This window comes from Phoca vitulina, unplaced genomic scaffold (genome assembly GCF_004348235.1).
Source record: "Phoca vitulina isolate PV1807 unplaced genomic scaffold, GSC_HSeal_1.0 scaffold19, whole genome shotgun sequence".
In the NCBI taxonomy this organism is placed as follows: Eukaryota; Metazoa; Chordata; class Mammalia; order Carnivora; family Phocidae; genus Phoca; species Phoca vitulina.
In genome coordinates this window covers 27,403,231-27,416,487 of record NW_022589722.1, presented here as the reverse complement: position 1 = coordinate 27,416,487, position 13,257 = coordinate 27,403,231, and the positions used below count along the sequence as shown (strand labels likewise).

The 13,257-nt window shown below is 53.0% G+C and overlaps 1 protein-coding gene across 5 annotated transcripts in view; it reads right to left on the bottom strand.

Moving 5' to 3' along the window:
- ZC3H7B (zinc finger CCCH-type containing 7B) overlaps positions 1–11,265 on the bottom strand; it is a 56,347-nt gene extending 45,082 nt beyond the window's left edge. The window contains exon 1 of one of the 5 annotated variants that reach the window (XM_032416802.1): positions 10,821–11,265. In XM_032416802.1, coding sequence (XP_032272693.1) covers positions 10,821–10,832 — 12 coding nt within the window. In that variant the 5' untranslated portion in view covers positions 10,833–11,265. Of the gene's footprint in view, positions 1–10,701 lie in introns of all 5 variants that reach the window. The other 4 variants (XM_032416804.1, XM_032416805.1, XM_032416803.1 and 1 more) reach the window with 4 other exon arrangements.
- Positions 11,266–13,257: the final 1,992 nt, after the last annotated feature.

Genomic DNA, 13,257 nt, shown 5'->3' with positions numbered 1-13,257 from the left:
GACACTGAAATAATCAAGTAATAATAATAGTAACATTTGCTGAGGGGCTACCACGTGCCAGGGGCTAGCATGATCTCTCTCTCTTTTTGGCATGTCATGATCTCTTTATACATGATACCTTCCAGCACACCCTGTGAGATAGCCTATCATCCGAATTTTGCAGAGGAGAAAAGAGAGGCACAGAGAAGTTACGTGACTTCCCCAAGGTCACACAGCTGGCACATGGTAGAGCTCAGATTTAAATCCCATCAGCCTGGCCCCGGGGCCCACACACATCACCATCTCTGTTGCCCATTAAGCAATCAGACCCAGCCCTAGGACCCCTCAACCTGTCATCATGCTCAAGTCTCCCCCACCCCCAAATAATTCCCTCCCCTGATCCTGAATCCCCTTCTGAATAATGCACAACCTCTCCTCCTTTTCTTGGTCACATTTTGTGAAATAGTAGTCTACAGTCTCTACATCCTCACCTCCCCATACTCCATTCTCCCCATACTCCATGCTCCATCTCTACATACTCCAATCCCCAAATCTCAGCAGCCCCCCTTCCACTCCACCAAAGATGATTGCCAAGGGTCCTCCCCATCCCAGGGACCTCCTGGTTGCTGAGTCCAGCAGAGGGACAGTTTGTCACTCGCCTTTTTCGGGACTCTTGGCTGCAACTGCCAGGTCCTTCTCACACCTCTCTGATCGGTCCTGTTCTGTTAGGAGTTCTTCTTCCTCTGCCCAGGTCTCAAGACCAATGCGTCCAAGCTTCCGTTTAAGGGACAGTGCTCCTGCTCTCCTCACTCTGCATGCTCTCCCCAGATGAGCTCTTACGTTTCATGATCTCATGAGTCATGTCGATGACTCACAAATCTGTTCCTCCCGCCAGGCTTGCCCCCTCCCCAATATTTCATATTCATGTCTCTTACCCTCTGAGTGGTGCTACCTAGATGTCCAACACACAGGCTACTTAGGACCTCCATGCTTTTCCAAATCCTGGGCCCTCTACCTGGAATGCCCTCTCCTCACACACGCACCTACCCAACTCCTATTCATCTGTTAAGACCCAGCTCGGATGCCTCCGTGCCCAGAAAGTCCTCCCTGGTGCCCATCCCAGTTGGGTGCTCCTCCAACTTAACCGTATTCCAAACTTAACTCAGCAGCATCTCCCCTGCTCCTCCTCCTCCTCCATTTCCCCCAAACTCCAGTCATAGCTCCAACTGCCATCCTGTTCTCAGTCCCCAGTTCCTTCCACCTTTACCTCTGAAACAGTTCTCCACTCTGCAGCTCCTCCCACCATCTCCATGACCACAGCTCCCAGGCCCTCAGCTTCTCCTGCCAACAGCCTCCAACAAGCCCCCTCCAATCTGCTGCCATTTGGTGGTCGAGGATATTTGTCCAACACATATATCAATGTCACTCCCCTGCTCAAAACCCTTCCAGGTGCACACATGCACACACACAGATGAATGCAGTTGTTTTTTTTTTTTTTTAAGGTGAAAACTGAGTAAGCTCTATAGGCTCTTAACGTACCAGTACCGATTTTCTGGTTTTGATACCCCTATATACCATCATCAGGGGAAGCTGCGTAAAGGGAACTCTACTATTTTTGCTACTTCCTGTGGAAAAAAGTTGAAAAACAAACAAAACCTTCATGACACCCACTACCAGAAGGACAAAGGCCAAGCTGCTCATCCCGGACACACAGTACTGTAGGGAGTGCCTGGCCTCCCCTCCAGCCCCATGGCTGGCCTGGAAGCTTACCCGCTGACAATGTCAGACCCAAGCCGCCCGCTCTGTCTGGAACAACCCTCACACCCACTGCTTCCTTCCCACCCCAGCTAGCGCCCGGTGCTTCTTTAAAGCCCAGCTGAGGTGGCTTCTCTAGCAGGAAGACTCTTTCCCCAACCCCCAGCCTAACGCAGCACCCGAAGCTCACCACAACCATTGCACTTACCCTAGTTAACCAACAGTGCGTGCTTATGTCCCCATCTCTCCCTAAACTATGAGCCCCGTGAAGGAAGAAGCTGCACCCGATTCATCTCTGGGCCGCACACAGGAGCAGTGAAGATGCTGATTTCAATCCTTTATTAAGGTTTTTCTCTTACCTGGTAAGAATTTTTTTTTTTTTTTTTTTTTAAAGATTTTATTTATTTATTTGAGAGAGAGAGAGCATGAGGGGGGGAGGGTCAGAGGGAGAAGCAGACTCCCCGCCGAGCAGGGAGCCTGATGTGGGACTCGATCCGGGGACTCCAGGATCATGACCTGAGCCGAAGGCAGTCGCTTAACCAACTGAGCCACCCAGGCGCCCTACCTGGTAAGAATTTTAAATAGAATACTTAATTCTCTGGGCCCCTCGGTGGCGCAGTCAGTTAAGCGTCCGACTCTTGGTTTCAGCTCAGGTCATGATCTCAGGGTTGTGAGATGGAGCCCTGCACTGGGCTCTGAGCTCGGCAAGGAGTCTGCTAACATTTCTCTCTCCCTCTGCCCCTCCCCACTCTCTCTCTCTCTCTCTCAAATTAATAAATCTTTATTTAAATAGATCTTTAAAAAATAAATCTTTAAAAAATTTCACAACACCCCATAAGAAGGTACTATTATCATCCCCATTTTACAGATGAGGAGACCAAGGCACAAGGAGGTAAACTAACCTCCAAGGGCCACACAGGTTGTAAGTGACAGAGTGGGAACTTGAACCCTGGCAGCTGGGCTCTGGAGCCCACACACTCTCACCTCCCAACTCAGAGGTGCTTCCTCCCCCATCCCCACAGGCTGCCTCCAACCTCATCCCCCACTCCACCTGCCTGGCCCTCCCGTACCCCAGGATTCATGGAAAAGGAGCAGTCGGTCCAGACTGCAGACTTGCCACACACCACGTGAACACTACCTGAGGTTACATCATCTCCAAAGATGCCTGACACTTCTCCTGACTCGCCAGGCCCTCACAGCTCGCTCAGAGACCAGCAAAGGTTCCATTCCACCGTCCTCGACCTCACTAGTCAGAATTCCAGGTCAGCATTGATCCCTTCCCCAGAGGCTTGGTGCCCCCTGTCTGTCCACCTGAGGACCCTCTGCTCCAAGGAGGTCGAGGAGGGGTCTGGGCTCATTTCTGGGGCTTATGTGTTGGGTGTCATGTACCTTTTATGGCAAGGGTTTTGAACCTGGGGCCCACGGCGAGAATTCAGGGCCATGAACTGGGATGGGAAAAAACATTTACAAGTTCTTTTCACGAACCCCTACTGGTATTTAGCATTCCCTTCAATTCCGAATGCAGGCAATACGCCGCAGTGGTGCCGTGCTAGAAATCGCAGCTCTTTCCCTGTCACATTTCAGCTACTGTCGGCACAACAAAATACTGCTCCCGCTCGTCACAACTTCAAAATTATGGCGCTTAGATTAGACTCACTGCCAGATCTTGTTTTACAGTGAGTGCATTGATAGAAGAGCCCAGCTACAGTTCAGGAGAACTGGCTTCCTTTGCAATCCTGTGTATTTTACTTTATGCAATTAAAAACAGGATTCTGAGGGCACCTGGGTGGCTCAGTTGGTGAAGTGTCCAACTCTTGATTTCGGCTCCTCCAAGGATCGAGCCCCGTGTCGGGCTCTGTGCTCAGCGGGGAGTCTGTTTCTCCCTCTGCCCCTCCCCCTGCTCATGCTCGCTCGCTCTCTCTCAAATAAATAAATGAAATCTTTTAAATAAATAAAAAATAAAAACAGTATTCTGAAAAGGTATTCATGGGCTCCCTCAGCCTGCCCAACGGGTCTGCAATGCAGAGACAATTTAGAAGCCCTGTCCTAAGGAATCATGTTTATCCCTACCACAATCTCAAAGGCAGGTGCTATTATCTCCACTCCCCACAGAAAAGCTAGGCTTGAAAAAAAAGTCTTAAACAGGGACGCCTGGGTGGCTCAGTCGTTAAGTGTCTGCCTTCAGCTCAGGTCATGATCCCAGGGTCCTGGGATGGAGCCCCGCATCGGGCTTCCTGCTCAGTGGGAAGCCTGCTTCTCCCTCTCCCACTGCTTGTGTTCCCTCTCGCTGTCTCTCTCGGTCAAATAAATAAATAAAATCTTTAAAAAAAAAAAAAAAAGTCTCAAACAGAAGTGCGGCTTGGGGAGTCTCTGACCTGCCCAAGGCTACCCAGCAGCTGAGGAAGAAAGCTAGTGGTACTAACACTGCGTCAGGCTCCCCCAGAAACCACCTCAAGGAATGACCTCAAGAAATGGACCGCCCACAGGCCTCAGCAACTTGCAGTGTGTTTTCTTTTAGCTACCTTGAACAGAAACCAAAGTTCAGGAAACTTCCCTCAGGCCTCCCCCAAGGCCCCACTCTAAGCCAAACCAATCGGCAGAGCATAACCCCTCCCCACCTGCAGAGCTCCGGTTACAAAGCGCTTTTACTTTCTTGTCTTCCACTCACGGCTACTTGGGGGCCACACTGCATGGGAAGGGTTCAAACCCACAACTCTGTCTCCAGGGGTCCGGGAGACCTGGTTCCAATCCCAGCACAGCCCCGCCCTAGCTTTGAGGGCACCTCTCTGAGCCTCGGTTTTGTCATTTGGGAGATGGAGCTAATCATATACCCACCTTGCAAGACGATTTTGAAAATGTACACAGCATGCCCCTGACCCCAGTATCCAAGAGGAGATCAAACATTTGTGTTTCTCCTGCAGCCATACTGTTATACAGCACCTGGCTACTTACAAAATTACCCCGTAAGTGCTTTCTGATCAGTCAACACCAATTCCTTTTCAGTTTCTATCTATCTAGGCTGTTCTTTTTTGGCAAGAGCTCTTCCGGACACCCCGCTACTATTACTCATTTATTCAACAAATAACCACAGAGCACCTTTATGTGCCAGGGGCTCTGCTACATGCTGGGGGAGGGAGGTTAATAGAGTCCCTGACCTTGTGGGACATGAGGTCCAGGCGTGGGAAGACAAACAGGCCAATGTTAAATGCACATGACAAGTAAAGCTACAGAGAAGAGTTACAAGCAAACTGAAATCGGAAATGTGGCAGGGAGTGATGGCCCTTCGGGGAGGCGGCATTTAAGAGAAACAAGAAGGAGCCCGCCATGGGAACGTAGAAGGTAGGTAAGCGTGCACCAGCAGAGGGTCCAGCAAAGGTAATGGCCCTGAGGTGGGAACAAACTCGGCATGTTCGAGGAAAAGACAGAAGGCCAGTGTGACTACAGCACTGGAAGTGAGGGCAAGCCGAGTAGGAAGCAAGTTTCGACGGGACGGGTAAGGCTGGTTAGAAAGCTACCTGCAGGCCAGACTGGGGAGTCAGCACTGCATTGCATTCTGTGTGTGTCAGGAAGCCACTGGAAGCTTTTCAGCAGAGGAGTGACAAAGTCCCATTTAAATCTTGAGAAGATCCGTCAGGCTGCTGCATTGAGGGTAGATTAAAAGAGGGGAAGCTGGGAGAAGTGTTAGCAAGCTACTGCAGTGGTCTGGGCCCAGATCAAGGTAGGCAGTGGAGAAGATTCAGGAACATTCTGGAGGTTATGGCCACCATAAGCATGCTGTCACACCAGTGGTCTTTATAGTTTTCAAATTCTCTTCATTTGAGTCTCACAGCACACCCAGGGAAGATGGGACTGAATCAGTGAGGCCATTTCACAGAACAAGAGACTGAGGCCAAGAGTGACAATATGATTGTGCCCCAGAACACGCAGCTAGTGTGTGCTGGAGCTGAGAATGAAACTGAGGACTTTGGACTCCCTGCCCTAAGTTCCTCTGCCTGCAGGCAGACAGGGCATGACACCGAATGCTCCAGAGAACAAAAGCATAGATGAACCTCTGTAAACCCCAGCAGGGTCAGCCTCAACCTCCCCTGCAGCCCTCACAGCAAGTGATCAATGGATGCTCGCTGGCTGTCCCCAGCACTTCGGAAGACATGGCTCTCAGTCCCAGGGAATGTGGGACCTTCCCTTTCCAAGTCACAGTGTGGACAGGGTAGGAAGAGCTGGAGGGCGGGTGACCCCTCCACTTTCTTCTTCTGCAAAACAGGGACTTCTTGCCTTTTAAAGGAGTGTCAAGAGGATTCATGAGAATACGGGCCAAAGCACAATACAAATGATAGATAATTGAGATTTCCAGAGAGATAAGAGCTTCATGGAGACTAAAAGAACTCGTGGGGCGCCTGGCTGGCTCAGTCGGTAGAGCATGCGACCCTTGATCTCGGAGTCGTGAGTTTGAGCCCCACATTGGACGCAGAGATGACTGACTGACTAAACAAAATACCTTGAAGGCATCTCTCTTGCAGAGCGGCAAAGACCTTGGGCTCGGGAGTGCAAAATGCCTGGCCCCCTCTGACCCCCTGAGTCCCGGCTCCACCACAGGCTGGTGATCTTGGACCCTGTCTCCTCATCTGCAAGATGGGGCTGCTAAAACTCGTTCCTGCCTCAGAGAGTTGTTGAGTGGATTCAGGCAGAGAAGGCCCAGAAAGTGCCAAGCACAGGGCCGGCACACGGCAGCCTTAAGTACGTGGTGGCTGGTGCCCCGAACGGCCACTGCTGCCATCCAGCTCGGGGTGGGGGCCCGGGACCCGCGGCTGGACTGAAGTCGGCCACAGCCAGCTTCTGAACGCAGCAGTGGCCCCCGCAGCCTGACGGGGAAACGGTGCTCACACCCCTGCAGAAGCCATCAGGGCGCTAGCCGAGAAACAGACTTCCTAGGGAAATAAATAAGGCAGGAAGGAGCCCCGTAGCTGGTGATGACAGAGAAAGGAAAGCAAGCCCGTTTTCTGTGGGCCATTAAACATGATGAAAGGAGCTGGCTTCTGTGGGGGCTCCTGGGAGCTGACACGTAGCAGTCACTTCATCAGCCCAGGCTGAGGCTCCTGAGGCTCCGGCTTCGGCTTGCAGCCAGACTTCCTCAGAGGACACCTCCACCTCTGCCACCTGAAGTTACCACTGCCCGCCTGGTCACTCCCTCCGCCCCGTCCTTCCCAGTCCCTAGTCCCACGCGGAGCCAACTCAAGAGCCAGGCTGCCTGGCTCTGCTCTCCAGCTCTGCCACTTAACCTCCCTTGACAGTTTCTTCATCTGTAAAATGGGGACAATTACAGTGCTTCCCTGTACGGCTGCTGTGAAGGTTAAGGAAGCTCATCTAGGAAAAAAGCACTCACAACAGGGCCGGGCTATAGGAAATGCTGGCTTAGGTAACGGCTACATGATTAAAAATTTTAAAACCCCTCCACGTGTAGTTCCTCTCATCTGACTCTCCTGCCCTGATTCCCGGGCACTGGGCTTCTCCCCACAGGTCACCATCACACACCATCAAACCGCAGGGCTTATTTTTAGAAAGGGAAATTTGGGGCCAGAGAGCCCAAGGGACGTGAACTCATGCCTGTCCCCCACTCGTGGCAGGACCAGATGACCTGCCGCTTCCTTCTTCACACTGCCCTGCCTTTGCCCGGCTCACTGCCTCTCCTCAGGATGCCTTCTCTGGCCTTTCTTTTTTTTTTTTTTTTAAATTTTTTTTTTTTAAGATTTTATTTATTTGCGAGAGAGACAATGAGAGACAGAGAGCATGAGAGGGAGGAGGGTCAGAGGGAGAAGCAGACTCCCTGCTGAGCAGGGAGCCCGATGTGGGACTCGATCCCGGGACTCCAGGATCATGACCTGAGCCGAAGGCAGTCGCTTAACCAACTGAGCCACCCAGGCGCCCATTCTCTGGCCTTTCTGAACCCACCTCCCAAATGTTCAAATGGCACTTCTAGGAAGACCTTCACCCCAGAGACAAAAAAAAAAAAAAAACCACCCTTCCTCCCCTACACTGGAGTATAATTCAATATGACAACACGTTGGCTGAATGTGTCCTCCCGGCACCTCCACTGGGGCCTGGGGCACAGGGGGTGAATCAGACCCAGTGTCTGCCCTTGGGAAGCTCAGGTCAATCACCCATATCGTTCTCCTTTCCAAAGGACAAGCTCCTTCAAGATGTCGAGCGAGGCACCCTTAGGCACTGAGGAAGTGAACTTAGATTCCACACTCAGAGCCCAGTCCTCCTTCACCACCATTCTGCCTTCTCCAGGCATGCTTCCAGAAATCTCCTAAGTCCTTTCACTGGGCCAGCCCCGTGAGGCCCTGGGATATAAGGGAGTTCAGTAAAACTCCCCCACCCCCATTGCATTTACCAAATCAGACTGTCCTGGTCTCTGTTCTTTGTCTACACATTTGAAATGGAGGTGAGCCAATTCTGACACCAATCCTGATGTAGTACACTCAACAGTCACATACGCCTGGGTTCCAATCCAGCTGGCTGACATCGGGCCAGCCACATGAATCCTGCATTCCTCAGTTTTTCCATCTGTGAAATGGAGATAAAAATGCCCACCCCCTCATGGAACCACTGTAAGAGTCAGAATATCCGTCAGCCTCCCGGCACAGAAGCAACTATGGCCAGCCCAGGAATTCCTTTCCTCTTCTCTCCCCCAGCCAAACCTCCCCATTCTGTCAAGCTCAAGATCCACTTGCCGGAGGAAGCCTTTTCTAACTTTTCCAGGTTACCCTGAGAGCTCTCTCTTCTGCTCCCTCCCACTGCATTGACTCCAGTACTGAGCATGTCTTGGTCCTCTCATGGGTTCTACTAGAGTTGACTTTCTCTTTCCAGCCAGAATCTAGGTGACAAACTCAACCCCAAGCCTGCCCCACAGCATCTCACCATGCTCACAGAAGGCGTTCAAAATCTAACTTGCTAAGGCGGCCCAGGCCTCTGGGAAAGGCTGAAGATTTGGAGTCTGAAAACTAAGCGGGAATCCTAGCTCTGCTATGTGACTTTCCAGGGGGACACTCGATTCTAGAAGCCTCAGGTTTCTCATCTGGAAAATGAGGATTGAATAATGTCTACCTGACATGGTTGCTATGGAGCGCAGATGAGCCGGCATATGTGAAAGCCCTTTTGTTATACACTAAAAAGTTCTATTTAAGGGATTATTATTTTCAGAGTCTCAAATCCAAACCTACTGACGCCTTAACTTTCTTATACCTAGAGACTAGCTCATCCCACAGAGCTTCTTAGCCCCCAATAATCCACCCACACCCGCATTCTTAATTGTCCATCCCAAACAAAAAGCCAACAGCCTAGAATTCACAGCCTCGTGGAACACAAACCTGGTTCCAGCTCAGGAACCACAAAATCTCTCTCCCATCCTCAGATCTCATCCCTCCTCAACACAGGTTTCTCCTTCCCAGCTTAAGGTACCCCACGCCTCAAACCTGCCACAATAGCATTTTGGCCAGGCATCATTCCTCCCTCGCAGTCCAATTTCTACGGGAAGTCCAAATGGGGAAAGAAGACTTTGGTGGGTATGGTTGTATGTGGAGAGAGGGACAGTAGTAGTCTTGGTAGTAGAAGTAAAGATTCCGCTGGAATTTTGTGTCCAACAGTTGCTAAATGTACTATAATTATCCCATTTGTGTGAAAATCCAAGGATCTGCATTCTGCTATTTTCATGCGACTGGATGAATTGCAGATGCTGAGGAAAATGGTAAGAAGTTGGGGTTCAAAATCTAGTACCTAGACACCAAAGTCTCTGTGAGCAACCCCAGAGAACTGAAATCCCCGGCAAAGCTGCTATGGGCCCCCAGTCCCCCAGTCCAGGCCCAGCCCCCTTCTCCAGCCCCAGACTCCCCAGCCCCCTTTCCTGGCCCCAGGCCCTACTCTTCCCCATTGATGCCATGTTGGCACCACAGCCATCAGGGGCAGAGGGAACGTTTCGACGTTTTTTTGTTTTTTTTTTTTCCTCCTGGGAAAACTGCTTTGTCTCTGTGAAAGAGCCCCAAACCAGGCACCTTATAAACATCCGAGCCAGAGAGATTTTAAAGGGAAAGAGGGGAAAGGAGGGAGCAGGCCCGGGGAGGGAAGGTGGGGGAGTCCCTGAGACCCGCTGACGGTGGGAGGAGGGTCCGAGGCCTGGGTCAGTGACTCCGGGGCGCCGATCTCCGGGGGGCGCCCCCCAGGCGCTGGAGCTGCCCTCCCCCCACCCCAGTCCCCGCGCGCTCCCAGCCCCACGACCCGCCCCGCTCAGGCCTCGGAGCCCAGGGATGGATCTCGCGACCGGAAATGCCCCCCTGCCCAGACCGCGCCCCCCTTTCCTGCCGCCCCCTCCCCCCGGGCCGGGCCGCAGGCCCCGGATCCCCGGGCTCGCGTGGCCGCCGCAGCCGGCACAGGCGACCCGTCGGCGGCCGCGGTCCTCGGCCCTTGCTGCGGTCCCTTCAACTCTTGGCGCTGCGGGGCCAAGGCGCACACAAAAGGAAGGGGCGCGCTGCCAGAGACGCCCCTGCCAGCCCCCTCGACCCCCTTCGCGGGGGCCGGCAAAGCATCCGCGCACCCCAAAGCTCCGGACGCCGAGGCGGGAGCCCCCCACGGAAGAAAATTCCGAGGCACCCCCCTGGGAGCTGCAGGGGCGGCCAAATCACCCAGCGGCAGGTGCCCCCGGCCGCACAACTTTGAAACTTTGGGGCAGGGAACGGGGACCGGGAGGGGGAGCCCCCAAAAGGAGGAAATGAGGATTTGGCGGCTCTTTCTTTATTTCTGCAAAATGCACTTTGCGGGTGGCCCCGCGCAGCTCCGGCCTGGCCAGGGCTCCCCGCGCCTCCTCCCGGCCCGGCGCGGCCCCCGGGCGCCCCTGAGCCCTCCCGCGCCGGCCGCCGGGACCCAGTCGGGCCCCGGCCTCTGCCCCGCCGGGCTCGGGCCGCGCGCAGCACTCACCTCGGCCGGGCTGCGCTCCCCGCGGGCCTGCGCCGAGCCCGATAAATGGTATGCTATGACTAGAGGTATGATTACGTTATTATTATTAGTAATAATAAGAGTAAATGCTATTTAATTACGGGCGGCCGCATCCTGCTCCCGGCGCCGCCGCCCCGGCAGCTCGGTCCATGTGGCTCCGGAGCGCTTTACTTTCATTTCCAGCCCCCTCGGCCGGCCGCTCGCGGCAGCACCCGCTGGAGGCACCGTCTCCCTGCAGCTCTTCCTCCTCGGGTCCTAGAGCGCGGCTTCCCTCGCCTCGCGCCCGGGGTGGGCGGCGCGGGCTGCGCACCTGGGGGCGGGGAAGTCCCCCTGCCCCGCGGAAAGCTCATGCCTGGAATCCACCTTTATTTTCTTGAAACGTGGCCTTCCCTTTTAGGGCTTTTTCGTTGGGCAGGTCTGTATTTCTGGGCTGATGCTGGTCGAACTCAGCGCCTCGGCCCTTCCCCATAGGTGTAAAAAGCCCCCGCGTTGCCAGGTGCTTTCAGAGAGGGCTCCCCCCAAACCCCAGCTGCTTTGTGCCCTTTTCACCGATGAGGACTGGAGGCTCAGAGAGGCATCAGACCCTCAGTCGGCTGGTGTTTTATGTTGGAGATCTTTCCCGAAAGGATTTGAGGCTACTTAGACGACCCAGTAGGAAAAGGGAGATGAACCAGAGAGATGGGCTGTAAGACATCCCTGGGCACTGCCTCAGAGCGGGTGGGGCCCAGACTGGATTTGAATCCAGAGCCGCTGATTCCAAATACAGTGTTATCCTCGCTACCACCGCCTGCGCTGATTCCACAGGACTCCCACACCCCGGGAGAGTTCTCTCAAATGTCCTTCTTTCCCCCTCCTAATTTCGTACACACACACATGCACTTGTATTTATACACACACGTACTTACAGGTGTGTACGTATGTATAACACGTACATATGTGTGTGTTTAATTTATTGAGGATCAGCTGTGAGCCCGGCGGGCTTTATAAATGTTATCTCTTCCCCACACCTTTGCGCCAGAGACATCTTAGGAGCTGGGGGTATATTGGTGGGACAAATTTTTTTTTCTTTTAAGATTTTATTTATTTAGGGGCACCTGGGTGGCTCAGTCGTTAGGCGTCTGCCTTTGGCTCAGGTCATGATCCCGGGGTCCTGGAATCGAGCCCCGCATCGGGCTCCTTGCTTGGCGGGAAGCCTGCTTCTCCCTCTCCCACTCCCCCTGCTTGTGTTTGCTCTCTCTGTGTGTCTCTCTGTGTCAAATAAATAAATAAAATCTTAAAAAAAAAAAAAAAGATTTTATTTATTTATTTGACAGAGAGAGAGCACAAGCAGGGGGAGCAGCAGAGGGAGAGGGAGAAGCAGGCTCCCCGCTGAGCCGAGAGCCTGACATGGGGCTCCATCCCACTGGGATCATGACCTGAGCCAAAGGCAGACGCAGGTTCCCCTGTGGAACAAATTTTTAACATTTTAAACACACCGCAGTAAGTGCTAGGAGGGCAAGAACCTGCAGATGTGTCTGCTTATTTAATTCTCACAATGATCCTGGAAGGTTGGTTTTATTTATTTTTTTAGATGTATTTAGTTGAGAGAGAGAGAGAGAGGATGAGTGGGGGGAGGGGCAAAGGGAGAGGGAGAGAACAGGCTCCCCACTGAGCGAGGAGCCCTGGCGGGGGGGGGGGGGGGGGGGGGGGGGGTTTTTGGGGGCCCGGAAGGGGGACGGGGGCCCCAAAGGAAAGGGGGGGGGGGGGGGGGGGGGGGGGGGGGGGGCAGGGGCTTGTTCTTAGGACCCCAAGATCATGACCTGAGCCGAAATCAAGAGTCAGATGCTTAACCGACTGAGCCACCCAGGTGCCCCTGGAATGTTGGTTTTAGCTTGCCCATTTTACAGAAAGAAGACTAAGGCCTGGAGATTGATTTGTCCCACGTGGCAATTCTGACTCCAGAGCCTGTGTGTTTTATACGACCTCCCACGATTTTCTACTACCTGCCTTAAGGAAGCCTTGAAAGGGGGGGAAAAATGCACCTGCACCATCAGATGTTCTCAAACTCCTTTTCCTGTGAATGCTTTCTGTCCCCCTGATACTCTAAGAAACAAAGAGGCAGCCTCTGGCATGAAAAAGATGGGCATTTATGTCCAGAAATGAAAAGCAGAGTCCAGAGACCCTTGGACTTACTGCAGAGCAGGGCTGGCTTAAAATGAAGATTCCTAATCCCCTGCTCTCAAGAGATTCGAATTCGGCATTTCTGACAAGCACCCCTTGGGGATTCTGATATTTCCTGGGAAATCAATCCCTGGGTCACCTGGGATAGACCCAAGATCATGGGTCAAAGGCAGCCACAGGCAGAGCCTGGCAATTTAGGGGAGCTGGGTGATGTGGTGGCATTGGAAGACCAGGGTGGGGCGGAGTCCCAGCTCCCACCTCTTGCTAGCTGGGTGACTGTGCACAATCTTACAGCATCATCAATTTCCTCATTTGTAAAACAAGGATAAGAATATCTTTTTCCTTTTTTTTTTTTTTTAAGATTTTATTTATTTACTT